Source organism: Borostomias antarcticus (genome assembly GCF_949987555.1).
Source record: "Borostomias antarcticus genome assembly, chromosome: 22".
Lineage (NCBI taxonomy): Eukaryota > Metazoa > Chordata > Actinopteri > Stomiiformes > Stomiidae > Borostomias > Borostomias antarcticus.
This window is the reverse complement of record NC_140255.1, coordinates 11,434,270-11,446,769: the sequence shown is the minus strand read 5'-3', so window position 1 is coordinate 11,446,769 and position 12,500 is coordinate 11,434,270. Positions and strand designations below refer to the sequence as shown.

General features: G+C 51.1%; 1 protein-coding gene across 5 annotated transcripts in view; it reads right to left on the bottom strand.

Annotated features, from left to right (window-relative positions):
* The window catches only part of nrxn1a (neurexin 1a), a gene marked incomplete at both ends in the record, with an annotated part of 57,590 nt that overhangs the window by 21,101 nt on the left and 23,989 nt on the right, over nt 1-12,500 (bottom strand). For 4 of the 5 annotated variants that reach the window (XM_084456199.1, XM_084456197.1, XM_084456200.1 and 1 more), the window contains 9 exons: nt 1-21; nt 4,271-4,523; nt 4,890-5,020; nt 5,434-5,581; nt 5,792-6,016; nt 6,240-6,311; nt 7,982-8,143; nt 9,791-9,814; nt 11,345-11,646. The exon at nt 1-21 is cut by the window's left edge and continues 183 nt beyond it. In XM_084456199.1, the coding sequence (XP_084312325.1) occupies nt 1-21; nt 4,271-4,523; nt 4,890-5,020; nt 5,434-5,581; nt 5,792-6,016; nt 6,240-6,311; nt 7,982-8,143; nt 9,791-9,814; nt 11,345-11,646 (1,338 nt within the window). Of the gene's footprint in view, nt 22-4,270; nt 4,524-4,889; nt 5,021-5,433; nt 5,582-5,791; nt 6,017-6,239; nt 6,312-7,981; nt 8,144-9,769; nt 9,815-11,344; nt 11,647-12,500 lie in introns of all 5 variants that reach the window. The other variant, XM_084456198.1, reaches the window with a different exon arrangement.

The following is a 12,500-nucleotide window of genomic DNA, read 5'->3' as shown; positions in this document are numbered from 1 at the left end:
CATAGGACAGGATGGTAGCATCTAGAGATGGAGAGACGGAGAGAGAGAGAGAGAGAGAGAGAGAGAGAGAGAGAGAGAGAGAGAGAGGGACAGGGCGATAGGGAGAGAGAGAGTGATAGAGAGAGGAAGAGAGGGACAGAGAGAGAGGGATATAGAGAGAGAATGAGAGAGATAGAGAGAGAGGGATAGAGAGAGAGGGAGAGATAAAGAGAGGGACAGAGAGAGAGGGAGAGAGAGAGGGATAGAGAGAGATATATAGGGATAGAGAGAGAGGAGAGAGAGATGGGGAGAGAGAGAGGGAAAGAGATAGATAGGGACAGAGAGAGAGAGAGAGGTGGAGCAGTGTTAATAAATAGATTGGCAGGTCCACAGCACACCTCAGTGTTAAAGCCTGACATGCTGAGGCGATCTCCAGTAAGAGTTTATCGTCCAATCATTCCTCCTCGGTCCCAGGGTGCTGCGGGGCCAATCCCTGGCCACTAAAGTGTTTACAGCTACCAACGGACCCTTTTATTGGCCAATTACATTCGGAGCTAGACACACTTTCACTATTCCTTTGTTTCTCTCTCTCTCTCTCTCTCTCTCTCTCTCTCTCCTTCTCTCCTTCCTTCCCTCCAACTCCCCCACCTGTCTCCTCAGACAGCGCGCAGTAGAGATGTGAATATTGCGGATATATCCGTGACATCCGCGGGTGGGTGGGCCAATAAAAATCAACATTGTGATTAATTTCGGGTGGATTTCGGGTGGATTTGTCAGTTATATTCGTATTTAATAACCTTTATTTATATAGCTGCCCCCCCCCCCCAAAAAAAAAGGCGCAAAATGACCAACTACTGTAGATGTCAGACAGACGTCACGTAGGCAACGCCCCACATGAGGGGTCCTGAATCAAACAAGCGCCATAAACCTCCTTGCCATGGACGCCAAAAAAGTGAGAGAGAAATTAAAATCAGGAGTACTTAAAACTAACAAAAAAGGAAGGGAAAAGTTCCGTTTGGGAGCGCTTCAGTGTGATTGTTAAAACTCTGATGAAGAAACTGAAGCTGGGTTTGCCTTTTGCAACGGCTGCAGAGCCGTGTGTGTCTACTGATCCTATAGGCCTGCCGTACCGTGTGTGTCTACTGATCCTATAGGCCTACTGTACCGTGTGTGTGTACTGATCCTATAGGCCTACCGTACCGCAGCAGAAACGCTAAGTGAATCCCTGTTAGGGAGATGATGTAGTGCAGAATTAAGCGATAAACCACTCGAGGCCGTGTGTTATAGTGATTTTATAACAGCTAGGGGGCGTTGTTGCCTAAAACCCCCCTAGCTGTTATAAAATCCCTATAACACACGGGAGTGGTTTATTGCTTTTATACAACGGTTACTACAGCTATTATTGTAAAATAGACACACAGAAATGTAAAATATTAACATTTATTCAAAACGAAGCATAATTCCCTCAATTCCTCCAAGCAAAATAGTTCCCCTAACAAATGGGTTGCCAAGCAACAACAACAACTACAATGCATTGGATCAAATGGGAGGCGCATTAATACTGAAAATGGAATGATATGCGGTCCCAGGTGTGTGTTACAAAGTATTTTAACACGGCTTCCAGCCAATCAGAATGAAGAACCAGAACTAACCGTTGTATAATATTGGAATAAACACTGAGCAAACAATTCAGCAAAAAGGGATAAAGCCTCCCCGTATGAAAACGGGAGGGGAGCTCACACAAAAAAAAACAGGGCACAAGAGGACTTGACTTTATTATTAGAGCAAACAATAGGATATTAATATAGAGTCATTTTTACATTAGAAATCTGAACACATTCGAAAATAGCCTATAATCTTTAAATTGTTTAAGTTAAGAAAATGTGCCTATATGAAAAGCGAATGAGCTCGAACGGCTGGACATAATTAAATGTAAATACAATAACTTCATGTTTGGCGGATTGGGTGCGGGTGGGGGTCTCTATATTTTAGAAGATAATTACGTCGGGTAGGTGGCGGGTGGATGATTGATGAGTGCACGCGGATTCGGGTGCGCTCAAACTCCATCCGCGCATCTCTACCGCGCAGACCCAGCGCTCTCTTGCTAGCTCTCCATCCTCCCTACCCTCCCTCCCTCTTTCTCTCTCCGTCTGCCTGTCTCCATTTCTCTCTCTCTCTCCCTCCCTCCCCTTCTCTCCATCCAGCCTCTCTCTCTCGGTTCCGTGGGAGACTGTTGGAGCCCAGGCAAAAACAAGGGAACAGGAAGAGAGAGAGGCCTTGTGAATACTGATGAGCTCAGAGAGAGAGAGAGAGAGAGAGAGAGAGAGAGAGAGAGAGAGAGGTGGAGTTTGTGTGTGTGTGTGTGTGTGTGTGTGTGTGTGTATGTTTGTGTGTGTGTGACAGAATAAGAGTGAATTTCAGACGGAACAGAGGAGTGTTCAGTAAAGCGAGAGAGCGTGGGGAGAGAGAAGCAGGGAGTGAGGGAGGGAGGGAGGGAGAGACAGAGAGAGAGAGGGAGGAGTGAGGGAAGAAGAGAGGGAGAGAGAGAAAGACCTCTTGGCTAAAATGCAAATGAATCCTCATTAACTGGAGGAAAAAGGAGGTGGTTGGCCTATTATATCACAGATAACTCACACACACACACACACATGCGATTTTAAGTTAAAGGAAGACAGCTGACTAGATTTTCTTCACCACAGCACCTGACTCACTAGCTCACGGTGGAGGGGGTGTGTGGGGGTGGAGAGAGGGAGAGAGCGGTGGAGGAAGAAAGGATGGAGAGAGGAGGGGAGAGAGCGATAGAGAGAGATAGATAGAGAGAGCAGTAGGTAGATATGTGGAGAGAAAGACTTTACGAATGAAACATGTTCTTAGGACCACGCTTTACAAAATAGAACTGGAAAAATGACTGCCGTCTCTGTTCATTGAAGACAAGATGGAGGGAAAACGAGAGAGAAGGAGAGAGAGAGAGAGAGGGAGGGAGAGAGAGAGTGTGTTGGAGAGAGAGGAGAAACCGCAGGTAGAACGCGTAAACATGGCCAATCACTCTCTCCATCTGTTTCTCCATCTGTCCTTCCTTTAATCCACTGAACCACCAGTTAGTGACCCTTGCGCGCACACACACGCACACACACACGCACGCACACACGCACACACACACACGTATACAATATACATCTCAGATCTATGCTGTATTATATTCTCCCAAATGAAGACAGTGTGTATGTGTGTGAGTGTGTGTGTGTGTGTGTGTGCGTGTGTGTGTGCGCGCAAGCGCACGCTGTTGTCTGGGTACCTCCTGAGATGATAACACAATCATAGCAGCAGCATTATTAGCTGCTCTTGCAACATCACGCTCCTACTCTGTACTCTCTACAATGTTTTTAAATTACTTTACCATTCTCCCATCAGCCCCCTTCCATCCCTCCATCTCTCCCCCTCTCTCTCCCTCTCTCCATCTCTCCCCCTCTCTCTCCCTCTCTCCATCTCTCCCCCTCTCTCTCCCTCTCTCCATCTCTCCCCCTCTCTCCATCTCTCCCCCTCTCTCTCCCTCTCTTCACGCCATCTCTCTGGGTAGAACATGACTTTCATAGTCCAAAATGAGACAATGCATACCTAATCACATTTATTTCTCTCCAAACGCCTCCTCCTGCTCCCTCCCTGTACAATTCCCTCTCTCAAATCCATTCCTCCATCTAAGCCCACTCCCTCACTCTCCTCTCTACCCATCCCTCCCTCCTCTATCTCTTCTCCTTCTACCCACACCTCCTTCCTTCCTCCCTTGTGCTCTACTTTTCCTACCCTCATCACCCCATTTCTCCCCTCTCTTCCTCTCCTCTCTCCCCCTTTCCCCTCCTCCTCCCCCCTCTGTCACCCACCTCCTCTCCTCTCTACCTCCCCCATCTCTCCTTTCTCTCCCCCTATTCCTCTCCTCTCCACCAGCCACTCTCTCCTCCTCTCCTCTCCACCTCTCCCTCTCTCCCCTCCTCTCCACCTCTCCCTCTCTCCTCCTCTCCTCTCCACCTCTCCCTCTCTCTTCCTCTCCTCTCCACCTCTCCCTCTCTCCTCCTCTCCTCTCCACCTATCCCTCTCTCTTCCTCTCCTCTCCACCTCTCACTCTCTCCTCTCCTCTGCACCTCTCCACCTCTCCTCCTCTCCTCTCTCTCTCTCTCCTCCTCTCCTCTCCACCTCTCCCTCTCTCCTCTCCTCTGCACCTCTCCCTCTCTCCTCCTCTCCTCTCCTCTGCACCTCTCCCTCTCTCCTCTCCTCTCTCTCTCTCCCTCTATCTCACCTCTCTCGCAGGAGCGTCCCAGGTAGCCGGTGCCGGAGCAGTCACAGACGTAGCGGTTCCAGCCCTCCCTGCAGGTGGCGCTGTGTTGGCAGGGGTTGGACAGGCACTGTTTGGGCGCCTCGCGGGAGCAGGAGGGCTTCACCCCCACGGCCCGCTGGGCCTCCGCCAGACGCCGGATGTCTTTGCTCTGGCCGTCCACAAACAGGTCCCTCACACAGCCCACGTAGCCGTAGTTCAACAACGCCGTCCACACCTAGAGAGACCCACGCGTTATACACTGTGGATACACACACACACAGGAACAAACACACACAACCACACACACATACCTATATATACAGACAAACACACACACACATACACACACACACACACACACACACACACACATATATACAGACAAACACACACACACACACACACACACACATATATATACAGACAAACACACACACACACACACACACACACACACAGACACACACACACACACACACACACATACACACACAAATACAGACAAACACACACACACATATATACAGATAAACATACACACACACACACACACACACATATATACAGACAAACAAACACACACACACACACACACACACACCTCTGTGGGGAAGATGAGTCCAGCACGGTCTTCAGGAAGCCCCCCCAGGTATAGTGTGTCATCCAGGTCGAGAATCTCACTGTCGCCGGGGGCTGTGTACGCCGTACGCACTGAGTTAACAGAGATGGTTCCTAGACACATACACACACACACACACACACACACAAACATCATCATCATCATATCCACCACTGTCACCTTCATCATCACGGTGTAGTGTTAGATGTTAGGGGTCACCTAATCTCCAGCCAGACCTATCTCCACACTTCTTTTACGCTGTGCCAGCGCTGGAGAAAGATCTGGTTGAATTACCATTCAGGGATAAGGGGGGGGGGGGGGGGTGATGCAGTATTTCTTTAAACCAATCACAATCATCTAGGGCGGAACGGTCGCTAGGTTGTTGTCGTTTCACGTGGTCTGGATTAAATCCGATTGGGCGGGGAAAATCGTCCGCCGCCACTGATTGGCTAGTGATAAACGAATGACGAGGCTTATCCCCGAAAAACCTACAGTACATACGATGAGTCGGCGGAGGGGGTTTTACCTGACCGGCCGTCCCTCTGGAAGTCCACGTGATACCACTCGCCGTCGTTGACCTTCCGTTCGATGGCCTTGGTCTTGGTGGTGCCGGAGCCCATGTCCAGCAGCAGGTACAGGTGGCCGTCCAGCATCTCGATCGCAAAGAAATCCACCTGCAACGTGGACGACAGCGGCACCAACAGCAGCAGCATAAACATCCAGTCTGTGGACGCCCGTACACACACATCTACAGTATACTGTGTCCAGTGAATGGTACCCACTTCAAATAGAGATCCCTCGCAATGACAGAATCCACCTGTAATAGAACACCCTGTATGTATCGGTGTGTGTGTGTGTGTATCAGTGTGAATGCGAGGCCTCACCTTCATTGTGGGCGGCGTGCGCGGGTCCTTGCGCTGCTGCTGCCGCGGCTTCCCGTGGCTGAAGAGCATGAGGCCGTTGGGCTCGGTGGTCCTGAAGTCGAAGGAGATGGACCCCGCCTTCTTGGCGGTCCACTTGCTCAGCGCCACGAAGGACTCGGGCGTGTCGAAGGTCACCGGGTCCAGGGTCGCCACGCTCTCGCACTTGAAGGCCACCACCCCGCTCACCTGCGGCCAGGGTGTTGAGCGGTCAGCATGTCAGCGATCCGACCGCTGTACTACACTGTACGATGTAGCTTGTGGCAGTATAATGATGTATTTACTTATGGCTTGTTGTGGTAACCAGGGCCCACTTGGGCTCTACGTAGGAGTAAACAGCCGATGTGCCATATGGGTAATAAGATGTCATTTGAGACGTACCGTAGCCAATAAGAAAACACCCTTCTCTCACCTTCATCTTTGGATCGCCCTGCTTGGCCAATCGAGAAAGCTCCAGTCGCACGTCGTTGTTTTTGTACACCACCTTCGGCGTTGGGGTTCGGCGTGAAGAGGCCATGGGGCGCCGAGTAGACGAGCAGAGGGAAGAGGACAAGCAGACAGTCATCACTACGCTCAAGCGCTGTCCTCACCTCATCCCCTCCGACCGATGCACGGGTGAAAGTTAAGCCCTATCAGTTAAGTATCTGAAATTAGACTTTCTATTATGCTGGGGTTTTTTCCCTGTTCAGCACAGGTAAGGGAGAGGAGACGAAGAGAGGAGTAGGCCACTTCAGAGTATCTCGACCTATGAGATACGAGACCTCCTTTCATTTGGATTCAAGTGTTCTGGCAATAGTCTCTCCAAACAAGGTCTCTCTGCCTCTCTTGCCCTGTCTCTTTCACAGAGACACTCGTTCGCTTCTACTCCGTGGATCCGACTCTAACACAGAGCTGGGTGTTTCTGCAGGATCTGTGAGCAGCATGTTGATGTCTACAGGCTGTCACACACACACAAGGTCTGATTCAATAGACCGGATCCCCATCTGTGACCCCCACGGACCTCAGCTACACACACAGCTATCCAATAGACTGTTTTACACGTGTTTGAACATGTGTGTACTGTATCTCTTTTGCCCACATGTGTGTATTTGTGCATGGAAAGTTGTGAAGGCACGATCACTCATGCACGTGATTTGTTGCATACAACCTAATTTTTTCACATGGGTTATCATATTGTTGTATTAGATATGTTAATGTGTTAGCCGAGAAGTCGTGGTGAGAGGCAACCTCGTTTAAACACCATCAGTCTTAATGAATCCAACACACACACACACGCACGCACACACACGCACACACACACACACACACACACACACACACAAACGCACACATTCCCAACCCGGATACAGATATCTCTCTGTTGGCATATCATCTGTCATTTTGTTTGTTTGTTTGTTTGTTTATGCATCTGGGTGTGTGTGTGTGTGTGTGTGTGTGTGCGTGTGCATACGTCTATATATTATATAAGTGTGTGTGTGTGTGAGTGTGAGTGTGTGTTTGTGTGTGTGTGCTTTGCGGTGCTGTGGCCCATTTTGAGCCGAGCGGATGGATGGATGGATCATCTCTGTGCCGAAGCTAATTAGCATGCTAGCGCTTAGCGCTGCGCCTACTTTCCCCAACGACACTCATCAGTAATTCTCTCTGATGCTGGGGAGGGAGTGTGTGTTTGTGCGTGTCTTCCAAAATGTGCACATATCGCTTTTGTGCCCTGTGAGATAATGCAGTAGTATGTTTGTATTCCTGTGTTTGTGTTTGTGTGTGGGTGTGAGTGTTTGATGTGCGCGCGTGTCTGTCTATCTGGGAGTGCACAGATCCAGATACACAGTGCGTGTCTGTATTTTTAGATGTAGGGTGCGTGTTCAGGAGGTCTAATGCTGTGTTCACACCGGGCGCGGCGAGAAAATTTGCACCGCCCAGTTCGCCCAATCTCGCCACGGGATCAATGGGTTGCCGCGCGAATCCGCCGCAGAAAGTTACAAAAATGTAACTTTTGCGAATGTCGCCGCGCGGCGAATCCTGGCCATCGCGCCGCCGAGTTCGGCGATTCGCGCCGCCCGTGCCGCCCGCCTGTAAACTCGCCGCGCCGCAGGAAAAATTTGCGCCCGGTGTGAACACAGCATTACGCCTGTCCCTCTACAAAGGTGCGGTCCCCACCTCTTTGAGGCAGCCCATGAAGTTGTTACTGACGGGAGACCCGGGCAGGTCTGCGGTGCTGGGACTGCCCCCCACGTAGAAGAAGTCGTCGGAGCCCAGCATGGTGTAGTCTTCCTGGGTGTAGCCTGTGGTGGTCAGGATGCCGTCCACAGAGATCGTCACCTACACAACAAAGCACAGGGAAAGGACACGCTATATACTCACACCAAACGCAGCGCTAAGCGCTGTAGGCTGCCGAATTAGCCCCCTACTGGCAGGGTCTGGTCGGGGGGAGATGGTCTGGTCTGGGTGGGTGGTACTGGGTCTGTTTGTGGACTGAACTGGATTGGTGTGTGTTTCTGTGAGGTGTTGACGAGCCTGTCTGCGAGCCGCAGTAATATAGGGTCAGTATACTATTAAGATGGCAACTCTAATAGACTACCTCTAGAATGGGAGCGATATCCCATTGTCCACAATGTGGTCAGTGGAGTGGGCATCCGCAGCTATCCCAGTGGAGGTAGACTGAGTTTAGGCTAGACTACTAATCTACCTAAAGTAGCAGGAACAGTGGAGACTTAGCATCATGGCTAGCCCACTCTACTGTCTTCCTATGGTGGTGGTGGACTTTGCATTGGCAGCTAGTTCACTCTAATCTGCTTAAGGTTTGTACTGTAGCGTCCACTGCTACATCAGCCCACTCCATCATCTGCTTGCTGTGGTGAATTTAGCATGACCAGCTAGTCCACTAGTTTGCAGTGAGCATAGACTATGGTGCTACAATAGTCCAATTTCTCATCTGCCTACACATTGTGGTGGGTGTAGCATTAGCAGCTAGCCCACTCAACGGCGCCCTCTACTGAGGGTGGTCAGAGTTAGTAGCGTGCCCAGGCAGGCAGATGTTAGTAAAGCCTGCGTTAGAGGCTCAGCACAGTCAGCTGGTTAGTGGTGTTAGTGATATTACGGTTCAGATCAGCAGCAGTGTTAGTTAGGCCAGGCTGTGTTGAGTTGTTAATGGTGTTTAAGTCGGGGTTAGTGGTGTACATGGCGTTAAAAGTGAGAATGGTGCTGATGTGTGGTGTTAGGGTGGGTAGTGATGATGGTATTAGTGTGTGTAGGGGTTGAGTAGAGCGGGGGTGGGAGCAGTGTTAGATCAGCAGGTCTGAATGGGGTGAGACGCGCTCGCACACACACACCCACACACACACACTGACACACACGCACACACATATAGTGTTAGATGGGTTAGCATTAAAGCTCATTCCACACACACATACATGCAGCCTGCCTCCTCTGTCAGCATGCGGCCACTGGCAGGGGGGAGGAAAAGCAGGAAGTGAAAAAACTGACGACAACCATTAACAGGGAGGACGAGATGAGACCGGGCTCAGAAGCAGCATGGAGAGCGGGCAGCCAGAGGGTGGAGGACAACAACGATCAACGGAGGGGAAAAGAAGGGAGGGAACAGCAGCCTCTCCGTCCGTGCGACGGACCAATCCCGAGAGAGGCAGGACATTAGGTTGGGCCATGCAGGGGGTGGTGGCCAATTGCGTGCAGGTGGAGGATGAGCCAATCGGGAGACGCCTACATATCAATCACGGAGTGATGGGGTGAACGGCAAAAAAGGAGAGGGAGGGGAAACTAAAAAAGAGGGTTGGCGAGGCGGGGGCGGGGCTTGTTAAGCGTAAAAGAGTACCAACCGCATTAATCCTTTTTTTCTTTTTTTTGGTTTTAGTTTTGATGCCTACGGCTCCGAAAGGAAATAGACACGGGGCAAAACCCAAACTAAGAAACAATTAGAATGATATCTACCGAACAATGGAGGGTGTTTACCATAGCGTGTCCAATGCCTGAGTGCTTTGAGGAGAGGGGGAGAAAGGAAGGCAAAAACTGTGAACAGAACAACTTCTGGGAACGGAAAAAGAAAAGCTAGAAGGCCTCTGGAGATGTTAGTAGGTAGGAGTGGTTCGCTAGGAGAAGGGCACAGGTTAGTAGAATGAATCATTCCATGGATGAAGGTTAGTTTCAGTAGCAGGTTAGTAAAGTTAGTCAAGTTAGTACAGACAGGCAAACGGGAGAGAAGACTAGGTACCAGGACCACAGTGCTCCCAGCCCTGACTCCAGCACACACACACACACACACACACACACACACACACACACACACACACACACAGTCACTCACACACTTGGTTTAGACAGACAGCCACACACTCACAGACTGGTTCTGCCCATCTAGGAGATGTTGAATGGGGACCAAACCTGACCCTAACCTTCGCCCACCCCCAAGCCGTAAGCAGCTCACCGTGGTGTCAGCTCCATACTGCCATTCTCAGAAGGGGACTGGGATTAAGTCTTAATCTGACTTTGACTCAACATGGCAGTAGCTGTGCTGTCAGCTCCATATTGTTCTTCTTAGAAAGGGACTGGGATTAGCTCAGAGTCTTCGACTCACACCCACACTCACTCATTCAGTCATACTCTGAGATCACTATTACTAAAGTAGATAGAACATTCACTCTCTAACTGTCTGTGGTGAATACTCTCTCGCCATTCATAAGGCAGCCAATCTCCTCCACAACAGTGTGTCATTTGACCTGGTTATTGGGCCTATGAGTATCCATCTGTTATGAACGTCTATCTGTTATTCTAGTTCTTCTGAGACGGTCTCTCGCTACCACTGCTACTTACTCACACCCTTTCTTGCTCTCTCTTCCATCTATCTGCCCACTCTCTCCCAACGCTATCTCTATCTCTACTCCCTCCCTCTCTCTCTACTCTCTCCCTCTCTCTCTCTACTCCCTCCCTCTCTATCTCTACTCCCTCCCTCTCTCTCTCTACTCCCTCCCTCTCTCTCTCTCTCTACTCCCTCCCTCCCTCTCTCTCTACTCCCTCTCTCCCTCTCTCTCTCTACTCCCGCTCTCTCTACTCCCTCCCTCTCTCCCGCTACTCCCTCCCTCCCTCTCTCTCTCTACTCGCTCCCTCTCTTTCTACTCCCTCCCTCTCTCTCTCTACTCCCTCCCTCTCTCTCTCTCTACTCCCTCCCTCTCTCTCTCTCTCTACTCGCTCCCTCTCTCTCTCTCACTCTACTCCCCCTCTCTCTACTCCCTCTCTCTCTCTCTACTCCCTCCCCCTCTCTCTACCCCCCCCTCTCTCTACTCCTTCCCTCTCTCTCTCTCTCTACTCCCTCCCCCTCTCTCTACCCACCCTCTCTCTACTCCTTCCCTCTCTCTCTCTCTCTACTCCTTCCCCCTCTCTCTACCCCCCCTCTCTCTACCCCCTCCCTCTCTCTCTCTCTTTACTCCCTCCCTCTCCCTCTCTCTCTACTCCCTCTCACTCTCTCTCTCTCCCTCTCTCTCTCCATCCATCCCGCCGTTGCCTGGTTACCTGTCTCAGGTTTCGTGTGACCTTGACGTCGTGCCAGGTGTTGTCGTTGAACTTCCCGTTGACGGGCTCCACCAGGGCCTCGAAGGCCCCGGAGCCCAGGTTGATGACCAGAGACACGGCGCCGTTCTTCAGCGCCAGGTTGACGTAGTCGGCCGACTTGCCCGTGTGCAGCATCAGCCCGTTGCGCTGCAGGGTCTTGAAGGAGAGCGTGATCTCGTCACTGCTGCTCTGGATGGGGCTGGGAGACAGGTCGTAGCAGAAGTACTCGGAACCCTTGAAGGTGGCCACGTATTCCTCACGGGCTGGAGGGAGGGAGGGAGGGAGGGGAAGATGTGAGGAGGTGGAAGGGGGGGAGAAGGGAGGAGGAGGAGGGAGCGAGAGAGAGAGCAGGGTACGGTTAGCACGTTGTGGTACCGAAGAGGCGTAGGGATTGTTTACAGCGGGGCCCGTGTCGGGCGCATTAAAGGGGCAATGCCAAACGAGACCGCATCCCACGAGAAGCAGTGTGTTTTAGATTTGATTGACAGTACATGACAGTACATACGTTAGCCCCCCGTCCACATCCTGATCAGTCATGCAGGGTTGGAGATTAAACGCTCATGGGATGAGCATCCGCGTATACGCCGCATCCCAAACTCATTATGAAACCTGCCATCTCTCTCCGAGATATCGGAGAGAGAAACACTGTGTTGAGAGTTTCAAGCGATGCGGTCTGTTTTGACAACATTGCTGTTTTGTTTTTCTTACTCTCTGAAATGCTACAGTACAATATTTGTTTGTGTGTGTGTGTGTATGTGTGTGTGTGTCTGGAGTTAGAAGCCCCGCCACTGGTGAGTGAGGGATAGTAACGTGACGAGAAAGAAGGGAAGTGTCCTACCAGCCATGCCAGCCAGAGCAGACGAGCACCAGGCCGGCCAATCAGTGCTCACGCAGCCAGAGCCAATAGAGACTTACCATGTGCACCTTTTGCGACCTCCAAGGACACTGGACCAAAGCTTTCGCATGCGCGTCATCCACCACAGGCAGTCGCACGCTCGCGCACATGCACGCGGCACGCCAGGCCGTCACACATTCAGATTGTTCATTATGCCGTCGTGCTGGCAAGCCCGCGCTCACACAGGCTATGTTCTCCTTCACACCCTTCCCCCTCTCCTCT